General features: G+C 48.3%; 1 protein-coding gene across 1 annotated transcript in view; it reads right to left on the bottom strand.

Moving 5' to 3' along the window:
* Positions 1-24866, bottom strand: part of LOC144732519 (FERM, ARHGEF and pleckstrin domain-containing protein 1-like) — a 101954-nt gene that overhangs the window by 30850 nt on the left and 46238 nt on the right. The window contains 14 exon segments of the mRNA XM_078613926.1: positions 8-29; positions 31-75; positions 77-247; positions 1328-1409; positions 3204-3337; positions 4593-4682; positions 6020-6216; positions 12307-13747; positions 14531-14615; positions 15387-15455; positions 17956-18119; positions 19971-20066; positions 21713-21860; positions 23684-23798. Of these exon segments, the coding sequence (XP_078470052.1) occupies positions 8-29; positions 31-75; positions 77-247; positions 1328-1409; positions 3204-3337; positions 4593-4682; positions 6020-6216; positions 12307-13747; positions 14531-14615; positions 15387-15455; positions 17956-18119; positions 19971-20066; positions 21713-21860; positions 23684-23798 (2859 nt within the window).

A 24866-nucleotide genomic window follows, 5' to 3' on the forward strand; every position in this document is an offset into this window, starting at 1 on the left:
GGCTCACCGCGACAGTCGCGGAAGTCGGGGGTGGTCCGGCGCGTGGTGCTTGCACAGGCGCTCGAGCAGCAGGCGGGTAGTGCAGCGGGCGCTGCAGGGGGCGCAGCAGGAACCCGCCCAGCGGCAGGTGGCACACGCGCTGCAGCTCGAAGGTGCGGCAGGCGTCGGCGAGCTTGTGGGAGGCCTGCACCTCGCTCTCCAGGCCACGCAGCAGCTGCTCCATCCCGCACAGCGGCCACACCAGCCTCTGCGGGGCGGGGGGCCGGAGCGGGGGGGAAGGGGGGGCGAGAGAGAGGGGTGGCAAGAGCGTGGGTTGCCACCTCCCAAGGGGCAAAATAATCGGAGGGGTGCGGGGGGGGCATGTCACAAGACACGTCAATGGAAGAAGATAGGAGAAGATCGGAGAACGATATCTAAGTGCATTGACACGTCAGTGGAAGAAGGGGGAGGGGGGGGTGTATATTCAGGGTTTCATTTCCTCATCAAGTATTTTTTGGCCTGCCCCAGCCAATCATAAGAAATGTATAAAGGTATACGTTAGCAGAGGTGTGGACTCGAGTCATGTGACTTGGACTCGAGTCAGACTCGAGTCATGAATTTGATGACTTGCGACTCGACTTGGACTTGCATAACAATGACTTTGTCCCACCTATGAGATGTGGACTCGAGTCATGTGACTTGGACTCGAGTCAGACTCGAGTCATGAATTTGATGACTTGCGACTCGACCTTGGACTTGCATAACAATGACTTTGTCCCACCTCTGTACGTTAGTCACGACAAGCCGGATTAAACGTTTAGGATTTAATTATTGTGAGTGTCGGTCTGGGCCGTCGTCAGGAGCAGGTGGAACTGAGCGCCCTCTGGAAATGCCCAGACTTAAAATTCCTCTTTAACCTCAACGGTTTAATAAGAACGCTCATCCTCATCGTCGTCGTATTGGTGGTGGCGGCGGTTTCCCTGCTTGCTCACGTCACTGCTGACATCAGGGCCTCCGTAAATAAATGAACATCAGTTCGATTGTGAGGTGACAGACGTTCCTCTGGGTGGCAGGGCGGGTGGGGAAAGCGCTGCTGCCTCTCTGCTGTGCGGAGCAGAGGTCACTTGAAGTTGACCTCAGACGTAGCTCTGTGATAGCCGCTTCCGCGGGCAGTCCTGCGAGTTTCGGACGGACGCTTCGTCTCGTGACGCGAAGCACGTTGTATATAACGCTGAAGAATCAAATGTCAATTGTTTTATGAATCGTTACACGTCGTTGAGCTAGGAGCCTCCAGACATCCGCTATCGTGTCGCTGCTCACGGGCAAAAGTCGAACTCGACGAACGAACCTTGAGCAGCTGCATGTTCTTCAGCATGATGTCTCCGATCTTTTCGTGGTCACCCTTGAGGTGGGCATTCGACTTGCCTTCCCTGAACAAAGTCAAAAATGAACCCGTTCAATAAATGTAAGACGTTGAACCCGCGACGTTGGGGAGATGGAACTTCCCGCTTGCACGTTCACACGCAGCGGTGCCGCACCGCACGGGAGCGGTAGCCTCGCGATTAGCGCTGCACTCCGCTACGAACCCGGCGACCAGAGGTCGCAAACGGGTTTTGATTCCTTACCCGTACCCGGCCGTACCAGGGTCGTAAACGGGTACCCGTACCCTACCCGTACCTGGCCGGGTACGGGTAGGGTACGGGTATCGGGTACCTGATCGTGACCTCTAGGATGAAGCCATGTTGCAGGCGCGGGTGGGTTGATTCTAGGAACTTGAATTGTGAGAAGAGACAAGACGTTGGGAAATGAGTGACAAACGGTTACTCACCAGTGACTCACAGTCTACCCGTACTCGTACCCGGCCGCACCAGGGTCGCAAACGGGTACCCGTACCCATACCCGGCTGGGTACGGGTAGCCGGATATCGGGTAGGGTACGGGTATCAGGTACCCGGTTGCGACCTCTGCCGGCGACCCGAGTTCGATTCGCGCTCACGGCCACCAACACCGTGATGATTTTATGAACTGGTCTTGGGCCTCCCCATGGCCGCCTCAGCCTCCAATGAGTAGCAGGTGTGGTGTGTAAACTTTGACACTAGGGAGACAAAGGCGGCCGGGCATGGTGCTGACCACCCACTACCTCGTGTGCCATGCCGGACTTCATAGGCTGCTACTCGCTAGCAGCACTTGCCCCAACAATCTGTTGAAGAGGCTAGACGGGGTATCTTTGTGCATTATCCATACATCTATTTATCACATTTACTTAATGAACATTTGTCTTGTAGGAAGAAACCAGAGAACTTGGAGAAACCCAGAACCACTCTGCTCTATACGAGGGGGGCGACTCTCATCAGCACGGCTACCTCCTGATTACACCTCACCGGCCTGCACGCCTACAACACCTGGAAAGCCCTGATGCAGGCGGTCACCCATCCAAGTACTCATGAGGCACGACCCCAACTTGGCTTCTGAGATTGGAAGAAATCGGTCGGTCGCAGTCCGGGTGAATTGAACGCCACGGTGGAGAGATGTTAACTACCTCGCCTGGTATACAGAAGGTCGTGAGTTTGATTCCGACCCTGACGCATGTATATTTGGAGTTTGCGTGTCTCTCTCTCCCCGTGCATCGTGTGAATTTGTATCCGTGTCCTCCGGTTTTTCCCTCCACATTTAGAATCAACATGCGTTTCTAGAGTATTTGGCTTCGATACATTTGTACACGATAAGCCACTTCGTTGAGCTATCATTTGTGACCAGGTCGTGTCTGAAAAAAATCGAAAAAGGTCAACAGTCAACCTTACCTGGTAAAAATAAAATAAAATAGTTCCGTACTCTTAGTTTTTTCGTTATAGTCAAGTAGGTAAAAAATGAAATGAAAATTAATAAAAATAAAATAATAAAAATCACAACGTTTCGGAGGCAACACAAGTCTCCGTCATCAGGTGGGACCGTCACAGCCAGATTTGCTGTATCAAGTGAGGCAGGGATTCCAAGATGCAAGTTCTTAAATACAAGTTAAGGGGGGGGAGAGGGGGGGAGCTTATTTTATTTTTATTAATTTTAATTTCATTCTTTACCTACGTGACTTTACCGAAAAAACTAAGAGTATGAATCCTTGCAGTCACGAAAGTTTCAAATCTAAAATAGTTCCGTTTAGAATTGGGGGGGGGGGGGGCAAAAGGTGGAGCCGCGATGAACGTTGGCGCGTCCTGGAGACGTTCTCACCAGAGAGTGAGCCTGGTCTCCACTTCCTTGAGGAAAGTTCGGTGGAAGTCGCTCAACGGTTGGAAGGACGAAAAGAGCTTGGAGGAAAGCTCCTTGGACATGGGGCTCTCCTGGCCCAGAAAGCTGGAAAACCACTGCACACCGCACGCAACGCGCCGTCAAATCACCGTCATTCCCAACGTCACAACGTATCTAACATTAGATGTTGACCGTGGGGGTACATTAACATCAATAAGCATGCAAGTTTTTGCTCGCCGTAACATTCTGCTCAATCTAAGAGTAACTTGCACGGTTTGTCAGAAACGGGCTGTGCAGCGATGAGCATTGGTGACCATTCTGTGTTGACGAGTCACAATGAGGACGAAACCCGGTCTACAGTTGGGGTGTCAATCACTGCTGCCGCCGGTTGGCCGCGTTTGCTCTAATGCGTTTTTGATGATGACCCCAAGACAAGAAAGCCACAATGCAGTTCTTCACGAACTGCTGATGGGTGGTGGGATTATTATTTTTTTTGTTACACTCACCCCCCCCCCCATTGCAAATGCACAAAGGCTGCGGTGTGCTTTTAAGCACATTGTCACGCGTCGTTTGAAGCCGCGGCAAAGCCACGGCGCCCTACAAAAAAAACACCCCACGTGACTTGCTTACTCGAGACCCGTTTGCCCAGCATGTATTGCTGGTCGCCCCGTGCAGTCGATCTGAGGCTACTTGAATTCCCTACCCGCGTACAAAACAAGATCCGTCTTGTCGAATCGTTGGTCGTAGAAGCAAAAAAGATTCGCTCCGAGCCTCGCTTTTAGGCTTTTCTGTGTAAACACTTCACCTCGGTTGTGCAGTCCTGAGTACCATTTGTGGAAATTCCGTATTGCTACGGTGGGCGCCAAGTGTATCCATATTACGACCTTTTTGCCAATGTTTTGCAAGGTAACGCTTGTTTGACCCATCCCACAGGACTGACGGGCAAAACACTCACAGCTGATCAGGATTTGCACAGAAGATTAACGGTCAATTTTTTTTTGTCAACAACTGAATTAGTTTGAGTAGAGTTTTTCAGCGAGTTAAACTTAATGTTTTGCTTTCTATATATATATAAATTACTTCGCCCTTTAGAAACTTCACTGAAACACGCTTTATCATTTCCATTATTTGAATCACCACCATTGGTCATTCAAATTGCAGTGAATGTGCTCAACCAGGATTTACTTTCTCACCGAATTTTTTTCCGGGTCATTGGTAGAATGGAGTGGGTGGCACGTGACTTAGTAGTGCCTACTGCCATAGCGAGAGGTATTCAGGACGTGGTGTGCCGGGTGCGGGATGCTGACCTGGCTAGACCCGCTGGGACCTAAGCCCCTGTGTCCACCGCATGGGATGTTCTCGCACGCATACCACCGTGATGACTTCTAGATCCTTGATGTGGGTCCTTTCTGTCGTGCAGATTTCCTTGGCGATGAAGTAGGCCTTATCAGCTGGGCACCGCTGTCAGGCAAGACACACAAAGATTTAAAAAAACACAAAGATCACGCGTATATCCTTGCACAGGCTGTTAGGGCAAGTGGCTCGTTAGCGAGCACCTATGAAGGCCGGCACGGCACACAAGGGGGGGTCTCGTGTGGCCAGCGCCACGCCCCGGCCGCTTTGGGCCGTCGTGCTTCGTGCACCGCACTGTGAACCCAGCCACCTGAGTTTAATTCCCGGCCAAAGTGCGGTGCGTAAATATCAGCACTGGAGCAGGACAGACACACACATAGATGACTCTTTCTCTCTCTCTCTATTAGGTGTCTCAATTCCCTCTCTTGTGTGTAGAATTCTACCCATAATTCCTTGCTGGGCAGTTGCATGATTTCAGACATACACTTTAGACACTTTAACTATGTGGATTAAACATTACCGTCATTATCACGAAGTGGCTTTTTAGTTGGCCCGTAGCATGCCAACTAATTAGGATTGTAATTCTGATCATCTGTCCACCTTTCTTGGAAAGGGATAAATGCTCTACACTGTCAATGTCAAACCACTGACGCATTCCATAAATAAGTGTTACACTTTAAACTACAGACAATTACCTTCAACAATGGCACCTTATGTGTATCAGTAGAAAATACTTAAATTCTGGCTGTGCAGTTTCAAAACTGACTAGACTACGTTTTTCCTGTTTGGGCAGCGGCCGCAAATGCGGTGACATTTACACGTTCTGTAAATCCAAACTGTGCCACATTGTGAGGCTTAGGGTCAATTGAACTGCCGTGCCCTCTCTCTGGCAGCTGCCAGTCTCTTCAACGCCACGGCTTTAGGTCTACACCTCTTGCTAATCTCAGCCCTGCGTGGCTGAGCGCGAGAGCGAGCGGCTCACAATCGGAGAGTTGCAAAGTTCAATTCCTAGTTGAGGGGATGACTCGGTCCATCATCCTTCCGGGGTCGATACCACTCACACGATGTTATGAAGACGCCGACAGTATTGAAAAACTTGCCCACTGCCGTAGGAATGTGAGAGTCCCACTACGGGCTGCGAATAGATGAGCACTTACTACATAAATCTCATTCGAGCAGGAAATCACCGACCGTTTTTGTTTTGTCTTGACAACAGCCTTTGAGGAATTTCCACTTTGTAAACACGGGTTACGCAAGGCGCGATTGCACCGACGGGTTCGACGTCTGGGTGGCACGTGGCACGGTTGGCAACGGAACGAGGGCGTGCATCGTACGATTCTCTCAAAAGCCCCCCTTTTTCATTTTCCCTCCATCCCCCGCAAAGGGCTCCTCCTCTTTATCCGACGGAAACTACAACAGACCACTCCTCCTCCGCACCAACTCACCTTTTTTCTCGCCTCTTCCTCCTCCTCCACCCGTGCCGCTGCCGCGGGCTCCGTGGCTGCCCCGGTCCCGGTGGGAGACGGAGGCAGCGGCGACGTAGACGCCACCACCGCCACCGCTTGGGACACGACTCGCCACGGCTCGGTTTGCGGGTCCCCCGGAGGTCGTGGACGACTCACCAGAACATCGGGGCCTTGGTCTGAACACACAGAATTAAATGTTTAATCACCACTAATTGATGAACTGCTGCCGGCGGAACGTATTGCGTGCCGTTGGCAAGCTACATTCAGGGCCCGATTCACTCGTTCCCGGGATGTTTTATTTTCGGGAGATATTTTTTTGGGTGGCAACGTGCCGAGGTTTCGTTGTCATCAGCCGTGGGATCTATTCACTGCTGGACAAAGGCCTCCCCCCCCCTGAAATATTGCCGTGGGTACCATTACCAATGATGGGGGAAATCGCCCAGATGATGTGTTTTGACCATCTTGTCAAAATGTGAATCTGACCCTGAGTGTATTGCAGATTTAAGACAATGTTTTTACTCTGTAAAAACATTGTCTTTTCTGTTTAAGAAATATATATATATATAATACTCTACCGTAAATATTACTTGTTTAAATAAAATACCCATCAATTCCAACCTTTTGAAATCAAGTAATACAATAAATGAACAAAGAACTAAAATTTTTGGGTAAGTTTCAAACATTACCACGAAACTAAGGCGTTTATTAGTCACCAAAATAAAATGAGATGGTAAGGCCAATTTCCAAAGATCACAAACCAGCAAGAGTTTTTTTTTACGAGTTTTATTTTTGGCATGAAACGGACTTTGGAACTTCCTTCGAAAATAATCGATGGGGCTGTTCCACGCGGGGAGTTGTTGTTGTTGCTCAGCGAGTGGCGGTTACACAGTCCCGGACAGACTGTGGCCTCGTTTGAACAAAAATGTTCGACGACGATGTAACAGATATGGCCCCGTGTCTTTGAATTCATCTGGGAGGTTTTTCCCCCCTGCAATGAGCTGTGGCTGAACTTCATACGAAGATGAATCGTTCGTTATGTTGAGCCCGGTGAGAACTTGGGAGAGACAAGGGGCCGCGTCGTTTGCAAGAGCGACCAAGGGTGTCACCAAAATGACAAAAAATATTTATAAAAACAAAACGCACAAAGGAAAATAAAACTAAATCTGAGCACAACCGCAGTACAGGAGAAAAATATAGCACAAATATAAACTAGATTCGAAGCTTTCGTGACTGCAGGAATTACTCTTTGGTTCTTTCGGTAAAGTCACGTAGAAAGAAATTAATTTATAGAATACGACGTTTCGATTGCAACACAAGCAACCATCATCAGGTACAAATGAAGAGAAAACAAACATAGTAAACTTGCAAATATTTTGCAATACAACACAGAGAGTCGGCCAACTCAACAGTCAACACCCCACCTGGTTGATTACGTTCTTCCAAAGATTGCTAAATTTGTTTGTCTCTGTGTGAGTCTCTCTCTGCTTGTGTGTCTGTCTGTGTGTCTCCGTGTTTATGTTTTGTCTCTCTCTCAAATTTCGTTATCTTTGGAAGAACGTAATCAACCAGGTGTGTTGTATTGCATTATATTTCCAAGTTTACTATGTTTGTTTTCTCATTCATTTGCACCTGATGATGGTTGCTTGTGTTGCAATCGAAACGTCGTATTCTATTATTTAATTTATTTCTACGTGACTTTACCGAAAGAACCAAAGAACAAATATATGCATCGATTATCAATGACAACATAGGCTGGCAAGATCAAATTACTTTTAGAACACAATCGTAGTCAAATTAAGTGAGACAAAACATGCAGCTTTACGGTGCTTGGATTGCACGGATAAAACGTTCATGGGGGGGGGGGGTGTTTTTGAAGTCTCAGTGCCTGACACGGTCAGAGGGTCTCTGAACCTCGTTGACGAGTAGAAAGATTGAGCTGCCAACCGATATGGACATCGACAAACTCTGTGCGGCCGCCGCTTTGCGTGCCAAAGTCTGGCGCGCAGAGTTTCCCTGCCGAGTCAGAGTCGGAATATCTATTCATACTGGAGGAATCCGATGGAACTATGAAGCTTTTTTTTTATCGCAGATGTCCAGTTAGGAGTGGGTCAAAATGCTACAACAGTGCAAAAACACGAGAGGAGGGCAAAGTGTAGTAAAGGTAGACAAATCGCTTAAAAATATACAAAGGAAACGAAACAGTTTTTTTTATCCTACCAGGCAAAGCCCACTGAGGTATTATTTGATTTTTCAGAAGTAAACCTGGCCACAAATGATAGCTCAACAAAGCGGCTGATCATGTGGCAATTTATATCAGCAAAGTGACTGAAATAATCTCAACACGAGACGGGGAAAGGCAAGATGACAAGCGGGATGTTTGTTCAAGAAATAAATAAAGCACCACGAAGGGCCATTTGCCCAAAACGTCAGCAATTATATAGTTTTTTGCCTTGAAGTCTGCGTAAATTAGGATTATTTTTTTGAAGAGATTTAGGCAGTAATTGACACACAATTAGAAGGGCATTTAAAAAAAATTGTGGGGGTTGGTAGAAATAATTTATAACCAAGGATTAATTTCACACTATATTTTCCATTATATAACACAGTATTGTACCCTATATTCCTATGATAATCATATGCATACATAAACAACAGCATTGGGGACAAAATAAGCCGAATGCCTAAAGAATACCTGAAACAGCATTCCGGAATGATCCGGCTGAAGCCAAGCACTCGTCAAAAGTTAAGCCACTGTGCCACATTTTTAAATCCTTTGCGTATTCTGGGGGAGCATGCGACCTGGGCCCGTCAAATGCGCAAACAGACCGAAACCCTCGAGGCTTTGTGAACACCGTGCGTGTGTGCGTGCGTGTGTGTCCCGTGTAGACTAACCAACCAGGCTTAACAACAACAGGTGAATCTATTTGTTTTGTTTATTGAAACCATGCACCCGTGCATACAAAAACACAAGGAGATCACAAAACAATGCGAGAATAATTGCGACATTAACAAAAGTGTGTGTTTTTTTTTTCCCCCCACAAGCTATTTTTTTTTGTAATCAAAGGCGCAGGTCACAATGCGGGTTTAAAAATTAAGACTCGTAAATGGCTTCGATGCGGAGCTATTTAACTCAATCATCTTGCCAATATTATCGTAAAAACAGAGCAATTAAATGCGTTTTTTTGTTTCATTTACAGCATCTCCCTCATATTTAAACAAGCATCACTGAAGCTACTGTACAAACCACTTTAGCTACAAATCAAAGTCACTATCATTCTCGTTTCTACAAAAAAGTGCTACAAATTGATAGAAACGTATTTCAAGCGATGCACTTCAAATTTGTAAGCAATACAAACTTGAACACATACAGCTATAGAATAGCCCGTGGCTAGCGCATGAGGACGCTATGATGGCGAAATGTTAACTACCTCACCTGGTATACAGGAGGTCGTGAGTTCGATCCTGACCCAGATGCCTGCTGCTGTATATTTGGAGTTTGGATGTTTTCCCCATGGTCACGTGGATATTTCTCCAGGTCCTCGGCTTTTTCACTCCACTTTTATAACAAAAGATGTGTTCAGAGTATTTGGCTGCTAAAAATGTCCACGTGATAAGCCACTTCGTCGAGCTATCATTTGTGGCCAGGTCGCTTCTGAAAAAAGAGCTACATAGCTCAGTGGGCCTTACCTGGTAAAATAAAAAAAATAGTTTATATTTTTATTTTATGTGTTTGGATCAACAACTTCGACCTGGATTGACATCGTGATCTTGAACATTTCAACGTGGGTAAAATAACGTGCCATGCTAATTTACACACTCATACAAAAGTAAAATTACAGGCCCCAGCTAATATCAGTGACGAGCGATATCTACACCGATGCCGGGCCCCCCACCCACTTCACCTACCCACACTGACCGGCGTGGTGAAGTCTGCTCACACAACCCTCACAATTGGCATGGGCGAAGAGGCCTTCACCCAAGTAGTGGATTGTCAATGGGCTCTTGCTGATACTACTATTGGCTATGGGTTATAGAACGTATCTGCTGTTAGCACTGGCAGGCACAAACCGTGCTGTCAAACGCCGCAAGGGAAGGCAGACGGTTGCACATTGGCTTTCGAGCGAACTTTTCCATGCAAAGAGTCCAGTGTCGGAGAGAAGACCCGAGATCACTTCGGGGAAAATGCACGAGCCGACCCCACGGATGATGCGCGCGCAAGTTTACCACCGACTTGCGGGTCAGTGACCGCAGTGGAGCGGAAGCACGTGTGCGAGTGAAGCGGCACAGCGTTTGGAGTTACAATGCGTTTCATGCACAGCTTCGAACAAAGCAAGCGTTCCCGTTTCCCCGGAATCAAGATGGCAACTTCAGCAGGTGTCAATATGTATGCGTTTGGTTTCTACCACTTTTCAAAGTCTCGTTTCAAAGTCAAATTGTGTTGTGTGTTAAGCAAAATATAACACGTGTTGTTATCCGAAGCAACAACAAAATATTAGGCAGGCTTCGAGGCGACAGAGGCCTATTGGTCCAATATTTTAAGTTTTGTTATAATAATTGATCTCTAATGTCCAAATTAGAATAAGTATTTGCTTACAATACAGGAATGCACGTTCTCTGTAATGTATTGTAAAGCAATGACACAGCCATGCAGCATTCAATATTGCACCGATCAAGTTGCATCCGATTCCCAGTGTCGCCGGCAAAACCGTGGTAAATAAGCAAATTAAATACCATGCTTGTCAAAACAGTGAGAAGCCTTTTATATATATAAAAAAACGAGCATCCCATGTTGCAGGTATAAGTGTACAGACCAGACCAAGCAGAGCTTTGAACTTTAACCCGTGACAGCACGTGTTGACACGGAAAAAAATGTGTTAAGCAATACAGGCAATGCAAAAAAAGTATAGATGTATAGTAGGGTGAGAGGTAAGAGGCCTACGTGGGGTAAAAGGCATTTATATATCCTGGTGCTCACCTGTCTGTTGGGCTGCAAAAACTACAAGCAGTGGTCCTCTAGGGGACACCGATGTGTGGACCTTAAACTGATCATGGCTGATGACGCCAGGTCTGTCAACACCAGGACAAAACAGGCCTTATACCCCAAGTAAGCCCTTGTACCCAACTCTATACTGTACATGCAAATTAAGTTAGTTTAACCAAGGTGTGCGGGGGTGGGGGACAGTCATGTGGTGGATACCAAAGCAGTTTAAACATGCAAGATAACAGAATTACAGGTTCGTTTACAATTTAAAAAAATGCTTATTTCAGTTTTTTGTTAACACAGTCACCATGTAGGCCACAGGCCTGAAAGTATTTTTTTTTGCAACAAGAGCTGTTTTATAATAAAATAAAGATTAAATATATTTTAGCTGCACTGATTGAAAGCACATTTTACACTCGTGGATTCATGAGGAAAATTATTTCGTAAAGATATATCGCAATTACTACACCTGAAACGACAAGGTTAACCTATTACAGAGTACACCGTCTTGCACCAGTGGGTTAGCACCAACTTCAAATGAGCACATGAATTCGGCAGCATGTAAAAACTGCCAAAGCAAGCGGTGCCATTGCTGGGGAATTGGTGGATTTGGTTTCTTCGAATTATAACCCCCATTAAACAACTACGTGTTGGCCTGAAAACTTGCAGAACTTTTCAGCAAAGCCAGTGGCGGAAACGTTTCACAAACAAACCCGCCGCCAGAAATCCACGTTCACACGTTGCCAATGAGTCGGATGAAGGCCGCGAGAAGACCGCGTCACATTCTGTGTCCGTGATGACAAAGTCACCAAACCCGACCAAGAAGAACGAATGAGAGGTTCCACGGCTCAATGAGAGGTCATCTGCCCATTCCTACCCCACTCTCCCATCCATATGTCAACCGCGTCCCAATCTGAAGGTTGCTGTGGTTAACCGCAATCGCTCGCTTCTGCTGGCGGTTAAAAAATATAAATTAAATAGCAATTCTTCAAAACCAACGATGGTTAATTTGTAGTCGCATTTAATGCAGTGGCCATAGTCAAGTGACTTCCACACACGTCCGTAGCCCAACCGGTCATCTGTGCGGTATATCTCAGCCGGGGGTACGAAAACGTAATTTGTCATTTGACATTAACTCTGCAGCTAAGTGGTTGCGTCTTAGTGGTTACAATGATTCGTTGTGCCTTTTAAAATAAGCACAAATCTGCGTTGACCAATTCTACCAGCTTTCGCCCCCCCCCCTCCACCTGGCATGTTATTTTAAAAAAATCTAACATTTTGCGTTAATAATAAAAGAGTTGATGATAAAAGCTGCTTGGAGAGGAGGAAACCTGCACGTCCGTGCCTAAACGACGGCTCACTTCAAGCCGTGACGTTTGCCGACGGGACCCCCCCGACTCCTCGTCGCTCAGGTTAATCGACCCGCCATCGCACTCGTCGCTGTCGTAATTGCACGGAACGTCCAGGTACGCTATCCTGTTCCGCAGAACGGGGCACGATATCGGCGGCAGCGTCAGCGGGTTTCCAATAACAAGGCCGCTGGACGACGCGTCCGCCCGCTCGTCGACGACCAACTCGGAGTCGGAGTTGCTCGACTCCGATTCGCTGCTGCTGCTGCTGCTGCCGCTACTGCTGCTGCTGTTTTCTGCGAGGCGGCCGAGTTGGCCGTCCGCGTTCTCGTAGGCGGATGCCGGGAGCGCCGGAGGGTTGAGCGGCTTCACAGGCGTCGAGCAAACGAGTTGCTCGACGCCCGGGCTCACCGGCTCGCCAGGCAGGCTGTCGGAGGCTGCCGAGTCCATGGTGTGGTCGGCGACGCTATAGAACTCATTGGGGACGGCGCCCAGGTTGTGCGCGCGGTTGCACTCGACGGCGTTTAAATCGAGGAACAAGTCGCTCTCTGGAACTCTGCCGCTGTTGTAGGTGCCATCAAGGGATAAAATTCTTGGATCCGTGTCGTCCAAATGCCTGAAAGCGTGCCTCAACATTGCTCTGCTATCGGTACCCACAGCAAAGCCAGACGCTGTCGTCTTATCTTTTAGGAAGTATTCGCCGGGCGTGGCGTGCACGTCCAAATTTAGACGCTCCCCATTACCGACGTTTCTCTCCGGATCGAAACCTTCCCCGCTGTCCTCCATCGCGAGGGCCGTAAGGGCCACCTGGTGGCCACAGAGACGGAAGGCGTCACCTTCCGCCGAGCCGGCCGGCTCGCTAGGGGTCTGTCCGCCGTGAAACAAAATATCTGCGGGATCGTCGTCAAAAAACTCTTCCACCAAATTGGAGTTGCTGTTGCCTAAGTTTACGCTGTTGCCGTCGCTGTCCAACCGCTCCACCGCCCGACCGCCGCCGTTAATGAACCTGAGAGGAGAGAGCTCGTCCGATGTCGCCTTCTCTCCGCCAAAACGCTGCTCAGGGGTCAGCGGTGCGGCTACCCTGCCCGTCGCGAGGTCATACTCGTTCTCGACATCGCTGCCCTCCGCGTTGCTCGACGCGCCGCCACCGCGCCCGTTGCCGACAACGGCGGGCGGCAAACCGCCGTGCCCCGCGTCCGCCAAGCCCTGCGTCGCCACGCCTCCATCTTGGGCCGTACCAACTCGGCCGGTAGGGGAAGGGAGCTGGTCGCTGGTTGTTTCCAGCTGCTTGGGCGGAAGGGAACCTTCCTTGGCGAGGATGAGAGACACCGGGTCCCACACGTGTCCGCCGCTCTCCCCCTCGGAGAAGCTCGCGCTCTGAGAAACGGACACAGAAGCGGTGCGTGTGAAGCGGGGGGTGGGGAACGTACGGACGCGCGGGCTCGACGCGACCCCCATGACTTCATTTCGCGCGGCCCTGCCTCAATGCTCACTGGAGCAGGAACATTTTTTTACTGGTTTGAATACTTTTTTTTAAATCTTATAAGAGATGTTCACTACCTTGCCTGAAATATAGGGGGTCGTAGGTTCTATCCCGATCCTGATGATGTTTGCATATTTGGAATTTGCATATTCTCCCCGTGGTCGCATGGATTTTGCTCCAGGGTCCTCCGGTTTTCTCTCCACATTTAGCAACAAGCATTTAGAGTATTTGGCTGCTGTACATTTCTACATAAGCCACTTTGTTAAACCATCATTTGTGGCCAGACCCCTTCTGAAAAAGAGCTATGCAGCTCAGTGGGCCTTACCTGGTAAAAGAAACAATTCTAAGAAATTAGTTTTTTTATGAACTTGGCACATACTACAAAAAGAATAGGCAAATTTCGACCTTGCCACCGGCCCACACGGCCTGGCACGGGGATCTTCAACACTCCACCGCGAAGCAGACTGCGCGTAGCCATCGCCACGGTTACTACAAGCGCAGTACTAACCAGGGCGGCCGCGCGGTTCAGACCGTCAACCTCTGCACTACCACTCGGCAAAAACGCCGCCCAGCGGTGAAGACGCGCAACTGCTGCAAAGGCTTCCCCTTGTGCCCTGCGTACGCGAGCAGTCAACTCCTCCAGCACGAGCCACGGTTGTGAGCTGGGCAAGCCGTACCTGTTTAGGGGGCTCTGCCGTGAGCTGCGGGGGGTTCGCAGGGATGTCTCGATGGCTCTGAGATGACCTCATCTTCGTGCTCCTCCTGAAACGCACGAAAGCACAGGGCAGAGTCGTGTGAGCATCACGCACACGCGCGTATACGCACGCAAACGTACACGCACGTGCATACACGCACGCGAACGTACGCGCACGCACACACATGTACACACACGCAAACGCAAATGTATACATATACACACGCAAATGTATACATAAACACACGCATGTTCATACAAATCACCAAATGGACTTGACAAACTATTGGGACAAGTGCTGTTAGCGAGCACCTATGAAGGTTGGCACGGCATACGCCCGGCTGCCTTTGTCTCCCCAGTGACGATGTTTACACACCGCACAGGTACTCATTTGAGTCGACCGAGGGGAGGCCCTGGGTCGATTTAAATAGTTGTCACTTGGTGCTGGTCATGAGCGGGAATCGAACTCGGATCGCTGGGTTTGTAGCGCAGCTCGCTAACCACTACACCACCGCATACATACACGCACGTACGTACACACACACGCACATACATACACACGCACGTACGTACATACATACACACGCACATACATATGTAAATCCAAAAAAGTTACAGCGCAAATTTTTCGATTTGGATTTTACATAGCAATCATCGTCCACTAATGCCCTAGCAGGTGACTCTTGCAAATGAGACTCAATGCTTGTCTCTTGAGTTCTAACCTGGTTAAACTTGAAACAACAACAACAGCGGCCATTCGCCACTAGGTGGCGTTGACGTCACAACGGCGCTTGTGCCAGGCTAAGTGCACACCGCGATGGAGACTTGCACAAGCGTACCTTTGGAACTGCACCCTCCTGCTGCCGTGGTCGCGCACGTACATCGACACCTGCTTCTGTGTCCTCCCGCTGAGCCAGACATAAGTCACGCGCAGGACAAGAGTGAAGATAATCCACGGTCTAGCGCTCCACAACGTCGACATTTGGTTTAAGCTGGGAGAACGCGACGGGGCTCTGTTTAGCAAGCCCGAGCCGCCATCGTGGCGAGATGTTAACTACTTCGCCTGGTATACAGGAGGTCGTGGGTTCGAACCCGACCCGGATGCCTGCTGTATATTTGGAGTTTGCGTGTTCTCCCCGTGGTATCGTGGATTTTTCTCCGGGTACTCCGGATTTTCCCTCCACATTTAGAATCAACATGCATTTAGTGTATTTGGCTGCTATAAATTTGCACATGATGATAAGCCACTTTGTTAAGCTATCCATTTGTGGCCAGGACGCTTCCGAAAAAGAGCTATATAGCTCAGTGGGCCTTACCTGGTAAAATTAAATTGTTTAGCTACAAATTTTGAGTTTGGACAAATTAAACAATCGTACGAGAAGTAATTCGTACATAAAACTCGAACAAAACAGCAGGTTGATATAGGACAACAACAATAATGACAATGCATGCTGTTAAGACGAGTGACTGAAGAGGTGGCCTTGCCAACACAGTCTACCGTTGCGCGGTGTACACATCGCACGCGCTCGCCGCGGCTTTTGGCTGACCATCGAACAAAGACGGTCACCGAATCGCGCGGCGCTTTCGGATGCGCTTCTGCGGCCGCCTGGAACGCTCTTCCGTCCGTTCCACTGGAGCTAAGCACTTTCCCCCGCACCTCTTGACTGGCACGGTTGGCTACGTAAGGTGAGAGAGAAGTTCAACACACCGATTATCGCTCTCTCTGGTTGGCGCGTTTTCGGGACATACCGAGCGTCGTTCAGCACGATGTCCGACGTTTTACTGCGCGTGCTGAGAGCTTCTTCAGGAACCGAACCCAGAACGTTGAGGAGAACGTGGTTTCTGCTTCACTGCTGTAACTTTTTTTTTGCTTTTAATATTTTCAATTTATTTTAATTTTTTATTTTATCTTCAATTTATTATTTTGATTTTCTATCTATATGACTTTACCAAAATAATCAAGAATATGAATTCCTGCAATTGTCGAAAGTTTTAAGTCAAAATTTGTTTCATTCGTTTTGCTTTCGGCATTTTTGAGACCCAAGTCAAGCGAGACTCATCCTGGTCTCTTGAGTTCTCACCTGGCTAAACGAAATCAACTAATTCGTTGTGTAAGTTATAGATTTAAAAACGAGTGTGTGTGTGAACGTGTCACTACGTGTTTGCTACGTGTCACTTGACGCTATGTACAACCCTTGACAAACAAGATGCTCCCTTCTCGAGACATGAACCACGTGCAAAACGTTCACGAATAAAGTAAATAGACCCATGCTAATTTAAAATAAAATCTACCTTTGCCCTTGCAGGACCTTCACAGCATCGCTCTGCTTGAAGTCAGTAATTAAATAACGAGAATAGAACAAGTGAGACCCTGGTAATTGGCTGAGGCAGAGCTCAATGCCCCAAAGGCATCCCCCCCCCCCCCCGCTTTGGCAGATAATTACGAGTCAATTAATTACACAAACAAACTTGGGATCATCTTGGATAGAAAATAATCCCATATGTTAAAAAGTCATTCACACAATGTGCTCAGTCTTGCTCGATGTTTTTCTCTCGTTCGGGTAGTTGGCCAGGCGGCTTTCTCTGTGCTCTTGGGCGACTATTTGCCCGCGTTCTTAAAACCTGGTTCAATGCAAGAAACTAGCATTCTTTGATTTATGTTTTTAGCCTTTGGGCATGTGCTGAGCGAGGTGTGTTAAAATACGCGTATGTATATTACGTGCATGTCAAAAACGTGTGCCATTATATCTGGGTAAAGGGTCTTATTGAAGTCACTGCAGAAAGTAGTTCTGTGACATTAACTTGTGGGGGAAGTCTCCGAGTGGTGCACTGCCCACTACGAGAAATCCCCAATGTATGTACGGAGAACCTATTTCGCACCGTACGTAGCCAACCGTGATAATCGGAGGTGCGGGGGAAGGACAACAAACTAAACACAAAAACCAGTTCTAGAAAAATGAGTTTTCAATCTGGATTTAAAAGTGTATACCTCCGGTGGCTTCCAAATATCAGAAGGAAGAGCGTTCCAGACGGCCACAGAAGCACATCTGATCTTTGTTCCATTGCACGGCCAGATACCGATAGCGCAATCAAAATGAGTAAGTTGAATAACAATGCCAAAAAAAATTATGTTGCCAATTTTACAGAAGCTCAACTGTAAGGCGTCATTCTCTGCCGAGTCGGTGGTGCTCGTGACCTCTGACCCATGCGGCCGTCACACAGGAAGCCACTGGGAGCTACGCACTTTTAAATAATTTCGATTGAAAACTAATTTCTTTAGAATAAATGTTTTTTTTACTTTTGTTGTTGTCCTCCCCCCGCACCTCCGATTAGCACGGTTGCGACATACGGTGCGCGAAAGAAGCTCAACGTACAAACGGGAAGTGAAATGCGTGGCCCAGCCCTTGCCTGTAGCGGAAGGATGATCCGCGGCTGAAAAGGACCGACTTTGGTTTGGGCCGCGGCGGGTCCTGGAGACGGAAGAAAGCGTGGCTCTCCACGCAGCCCTTCCAGAAGGCCTTGCAAGCGTCTCGTCCCTTCATGCTGAACTCCAGCGTGTCCTGGTAGTTACCCTGCACGCACGCACACACACAGTACGCACGTTTGATGTAAATCACCCTGGGATGGATTGTTGCATCTATTCTATACTATACAGATTGCTTCATCTAGAATGTAGTAGACATGTATGTTGCCCATGTATAGTATACTATACATGTGTTGTGGAGTAGTGGATGACGTCATGTCACCCTGGGGTGTAGAATGTTGCACATGTATAGTATACTATACATGTGCTATACTATACATGTGTTGTGGAGTAGTGGATGACGTCATGTCACCTTGGGGTGTAGAATGGATGACGGCTTGTCAACCCGGGGATATATAAACCGAGACGGGTGACGTGAAAGGGGTCGTCGTTAGGGGCCGGGAACAGAGAGGTTAGACGTGGGGACCCAGGGGAGGGGGAAATTAGCACCAGGCTAGGGGGGGCTACTTCACCCGGCCAACCGAGTTGGCTGATCCCTCGCTCGGTGCTGAGGGAAGAGCCCGAACAGCCTGGGTAGGTGCTAGGGACCTCCCAGTTACCCTTTGCCTGGGGAGTTATGACGGTAGTGCATGAGAACTGTTAGGCGTAAGTTCCTACTTAGTTCCTGGGCGTGAGCCCCGAATAAACCTGGCGTGAGCCCTTGCCAGAAGAGACGTCAGTTTAACACGTCGGCTTTCGCGACCAATATTATTCATAATCAACGTTTTTGGGTTTAGATTGCGTTATTTATAAATGTGTCGTAACCCTCCACCACCCGACACGGCCAATCAGTAAAAAAGTGTCACGTTGACAAAAGACAAATAGTTCACTGCTTTAGCCCACCGGTGTGTTGAAGCGTGAATCCACAACATTTACAATTTTTCAGTAGTACGACGTTTCGCTGGTAATTGCATCCAGCATCATCGGGCAATTCGCCAGAATGGTGAGGCACTGCTGTGTCTCCCGTTCTTATATAGAGCAGCAGCAGGGTGACGTCATCATTAACTCATCAACTCATCAGGTGCAAAGATTTGAGGGGGGGGGTTATTGTAATAATATACTAGATTAGTGGAGGGTTACGACACATTTATAAATAACGCGATCTAAACCCAAAAACGTTGATTATGATCAGAAGAGACGTCTCCGTGTCGATTCATCCACACAACACATGTATAGTATAGTATTGATGCAACTATCCATTGTTGCATCTATACTGGATTTTAGCATCTATACTAGACATATTATACATACATACTATGTTTTTAATTTTACCCAGTAAGGCCCACTGAGCTATGTAGCTCTTTTTCACAAGTGACATGGCCACAAATGATAGCGCGACGAAGTGGCTTATCGCGTGGAAATTTATGGCAGCCGCCAAATACTCTGAACGCATCTTTTTTTATAATTAGAGGAGTGAAAAAGCCGAGGACCTGGAGAAATATCCGCGTGACCACGGGGAAAACATGCAAACTCCAAACATACAACAGGCATCGTTCGGTTTGGGATCAAACCCTCAACCTCCTGTACACCAGGTGAGGTCGTTAACATCTCGCCACTGCGTCGCCATCACATCGCCAGATCGTGAGAGGTGGCAGTGGCACGGGGAGGCTTTCAGCAGAGAGGGAGTGATGGTTGGCAGAGGTGGGACAAAGTCATTGTTATGCAAGTCCAAGTCGAGTCGCAAGTCATCAAATTCATGACTCGAGTCTGACTCGAGTCCAAGTCACATGACTCGAGTCCACATCATTGGTTGGTGATGATGATGATGGCTTGATGAAGAACAACAGCGAATTGCCCAGCGAGTTAAGAGGAGTTTGCAACAGCACGAGAGCAAGAAAACAAATAGGCGCCACCAACAAAACGAATTAAACCCTTTGATCTTTGTCGAATCGGCACTCACCTCAATGTCCGGGTGAAATTTGACGAGGAAGTACTTCCGTTTGAAGCTGAGCTTCCGTATCTTCGCCCAGTTGAAGGTGTTAATTTTGGTTGTGTTCTAAAAAAAACGGTAAAGAGAAGAAACAACAGCAGACGTTAAAAGAGGTGTTAAGCCTCTACGGGATCGCAGAGGTAGAAGTGATATTAACTTTCGTGGGCCATTCTGTGTGGATCAGTGTCCCTTGAATAAGAAGGAATCCCAGAGATAGCTATGATATGCGCTTATGTGGTGTGCTCTCTACCACACAGGGTGACACACCGCTCTGTGACGCTGATAGCACAATCGTCATAAAATTGAGGGGAGATTTAACATTACAAAAAAAGCACCAGTTATACAACGTAAAGTATCCAGACAACAAATATTTGAATACTGAATATTCGTTAATATTATATTTTAAAATATATATATAATACATGCAGTCAATCACGTGGAAGAAAAAGACATGGACATCAAATCGAGGATACTAAGCCAGGCCAAGTATAGGACATCGATCTACGTCATTGACAGGATTCAGTCTGGGTGGTCCACTAGACTCCTAATGTTGGCGGCAAAGACGCCTCTCGGTTAAAGCAATGATAATTACAACGGCATTACATCAAGAAATGAGATGTATATAGCGTGTTAACACTACAAGCACTGTAACAATAATGCCGAGGAAACACGAGCACGTATAACAGTAAAGCGTAGAAATGAAATGGAAATTGTACTTTAGCACACATACTGTAGTTAAACACACATACAAAACGACAATACTGCCTTCAAAGCCTCATCGCTGTCAAATTAACTCGCTAAATTAACACATTTTATTTCACCAGGTAAGGCCCACTGAGCTGTCTAGCTCTTTTTCAGAAGCGACCTGGCCACAAACAAGAGCTCAATGAAGTGGCTTATCGCATGGAAATGTATAGCAGCCAATTTCTCTAAACGCGTGTTCAATCTAAATGTGGACGGAAAAACCGGAGGACCCGGAGAAAAATCCACGCGACCACGGAGAGAGAAACACCACAAACTCCAAATATACAACAGACGATAATTTTTATTTACCCTTTTATCTGGCAACAAAACTGACACCTTTTTTACAAGGAGTCATGTTTGCATTGACCACAATACCTGCAGTCAGAATGCAAACAAAAAACACAACTCTGATAATGTATGCACTGTCCTTGAAATTGATTAGTCCACACCCGAGACAGCTTTTCGTAGAGCCTAGTCTCACATGGTGTTGGACCAGATGACGCCAAAAAGGTGTCAGTTTTGTTGCCAGATAAAAGGGTAAAAAAAACAATTATCATATTTTGCTACTGTCAAAGGAGGCTCCAATGGTATACAACAGGCGTTAGGGTGTCAGGATCGAACCCACGACAACCTGCATACCAGGCGAGGGCGTTAACATCTCGCCACCGCGGCACTCCGCTGTTCACGTATCATCGAGGCGGAGATGATGGATGGACATAGCCGAGTTGTGTGGCCTTTTGAGGAACAATCGTGAACAATCACCGTCCCACTTAGGCGGCTGGCTCGTAGGCAACCCACCCAATCAACGGCGCCGCCGCGGCGACACAAAGTTGCAGCACCAACCACACTCGAGGTGAGAGCCGAAATCCTTCAAGACGTTTTAAGAAAATTTACAAAAACGAGAAAGTTGCACGGCAGCCTCGACGTCCGTCGCTCGAGCCACACGGAGGGGGAACGAGCGGCGGCACCTGGAAGACGGAGACGCCGGAGTAGCCGACCGCCAGGTTGATGCTCGCGCCCTCCTTGTCGTAGGCTTGGTGCAGGCGCAGGCCGTACGTGTCCTGCCGGCGCGCGATCTCCAGCAGCTGCACATCCGCTTCGGCCGGAGAGAGGCCGCTGCGCATGCCCGACGACCAGAGACACGGTTGAGGAGACATCACGAGAGGTAACAGCTCGTCCGGGGTGGGTGGTATCTTTCCATTGATATCTCAACGTTGTGCCATTTCGTCACGGAGGCGAGGCATCGATTATGAAATCTCACCGAGCGGCGCAAGCCCTTCTCCTGTTCGAGAACGGCTCGCAGAAGTGGACACCAAGGAGTTACCTCTGAGTGTCCTTCTTCAAGTGACCTCTGGTCCACACAAGTAAGGGGCAGCATTTTCCAACCCGCTCTGCCCCTGAGAGTAAAGTTAACTCACGAAGCTGGGATTTGGCCAAATCAAGCACAGAACCAAATTTCATGCGATGGGGGATTGGTTGTTTTTTTCCGCTTGCACAGACGTCGGGAAGCGGGCTGAGGCCATCGATTCCCTATGCTTGCCCGGGACCGGAGGCCACTGAAAAGGATCTCAGATGTATATCACCGTGCTATCCACTTCCGAAGGGATAGTGCTTCTCTGCAAGAGATCCGAATGGACAAGCCGTTTTATGGCATGACACCAATAGCACTTTCGTGACTGCAGGGATTCATCTTCTTGGTTCTTTCGGTAAAGTCACGTAGAATGGAAATAATAAAATAATAAAAATAAAACATAATAAAATTATTCTCACGACGTTTCGGCCACAACGCAAGCAGCCGTCCTCAGGTGGAGAGCAGGTCTGTCGAAAAGACATTCAGACTCTAAGACCTGCTCTCCACCTGAGGACAGCTGCTTGCGTTGTGGCCGAAACGTCGTGAGAATTATTTTATGTTTTATTTTTATTATTTTATTATTTCCATTCTACATGACTTTACCGAAAGAACCAAGAAGACCAATAGCACTATCGGGGCGACCCGATTCACCAAATATGTAGCGACTAACAAACACAACCCCGAAACGCGAGCGAAGAGAAATCTGAACCGAGTAAATCTAAAACTTCTGGAACACGAGTCAAGATTAAATTACATACACGTCCCATGTCACGCCTTCTGGGACTCTCCCACCATCAGGACATTATCCGATAAAATAACCGATCTGTACAACGCGATGTCTGGCACCAAGATACTACCAAGCATTGAATCCTCTCTCCTGGGCCTTAAACCCCAAGGTATCACCAGGCACCAACACGCCTTTCTCCACGCACTTAACATTTCGGTTATAAAGACCATCCTAAGCTCCTGGAAGAATCATGGGGGCCCCCCCGCCCATTCACCCTCTGGCATAACTCCCTATTCGCCCGAGCAGCTTTAGAACACCTGAGTCTGAAATTGAAGAATAGGGAAGGGGAGTTGACCCAGATCTGGGGCCCTCTCGTGAATGGCACTCCAGAGACCGTGAGTTTACTTGACTGAACTTGAAATGTGACTGACTGCCCCCCCTCCACCCCCTTCCTTCCCCGAAGAGAAGGGTTCTGACGCAAGTACCACATAATGCTACGTCTGCGTAGGGCTGTATGTCTGAGCCTGCCTATCCCACTATGCACCACTCACCTGTCGCAGAAGTTGTACACCCCCCCCCCACCCCCCCGTGGTTGGCTCAATAAAACTAAATTTCGATTTAAAGCTTTCGTGACTGCAGGGATTCATCTTCTTGGTTCTTTCGGTAAAGTCACGTAGAATTATTATTTCAATTCTACGTGACTTTACCGAAAGATACCAAGAAGATCAATAAAACTAATTAACAAAAAAAACACAGGAACGTTGTGCTTGGGCAAGTGGCGACCAAGCCGTGACGCAGCTGCGATCGCAAGCACGTAATGCGGCGCGGCGCGAGGAGCGAAAGGAAAACCGCGGAACGCACGCGAACTGCCGGTGGTAGTCCAGGATGCGGTTGGCGAGGACTTCCTGGTTGGGCAGGTACTGCACCTCCCGCAGCTGCTGACTCGACCGCTGCTCCTCGTAGTCACTCACGTCGGCTGTGACGGGCAGCGGGGTCGGGGCGGGGGGCACACCACGAAAATTATCAAATAGACAAGAGGTGAAAAGCTTTCGTGACTGCAGAAATTCATATTCTTTGGGTCTTTCGGTAAAGTCACGTAGATAGGCTCAAAGAAAATAACAAAATAACCGCTTTGTGTTGCGATTGAAACGTCGTAGTTTTTTATTATTTGTCATTTTCTTTGAACCTATCTACGTGACTTTACCGAAAGACCCAAAGAATAGACGGAGGTGACTTTCTCCCTCCAAAGATTCCCCTGCATAGCCTTTAACACGCGCTGTTCGGGCAAGTGCTGTTAGCGAGCACCTATGAAGGCCAGCACAACACACGAGGGGGTGGGTGGCTCTTACCAAGCCCGGCCAACATTGTTTCCCCAGTTGCGCACCAGGTACACATTTGAGGCCCGAGTCGACCTAGGGGAGAGCCCGGTACCGCTTCAAATAATCGTCACTGGTGTCGGCCGTGAGCGGGAATCGAACCAGGATCGCACTACCGCTCCTCCCTCCACCCACGTAACAAGAAACGACTGAACTCCCTCTGCCCCCCTCCCGACTGCATTCCTCCCTTCGAGCTCATTGGTCCACACTTTTTCCGGAGCCACGGAGCACATTGTCAACCCCCAATAAAGTTTCTCGGGCCATCGTGAAATATTGTAATTCTTCCGCCTGTTTGCCCGGCAGGAGGGTCCTGTTAGGTTTTTTTTTTTGCAGTAGGGGGTGATGATTGCTACGTTTCCTAACCCACTGCAAGATGAGGGCTTCCCCCCCACCACACCGTTTTCGGCTTGGTGAAGGGTGTGGTTGTACTGGAATCATTCAGATATCACTCACCACTAATGTCAGCCTTGACTGGATCACTGAATTAACCACTGCGCCACCAAGTCTGCCCAACCATCACCCCACTACTGGCGGATCGCAGAGCTTGGGCAATTGTTGGCGCTGGTACGGTGGGTGGCTGCCTCACAGCTTGTCCGTAGTTTCCTGACACAACGAGCTTGATGGACGGAATGGGCCCCCTTTCTCTCGTTGCTGACCTCTCCGATGTT

Source organism: Lampetra planeri, chromosome 43, assembly GCF_965212315.1.
Source record: "Lampetra planeri chromosome 43, kcLamPlan1.2.h2, whole genome shotgun sequence".
Classification (NCBI taxonomy): domain Eukaryota; kingdom Metazoa; phylum Chordata; class Hyperoartia; order Petromyzontiformes; family Petromyzontidae; genus Lampetra; species Lampetra planeri.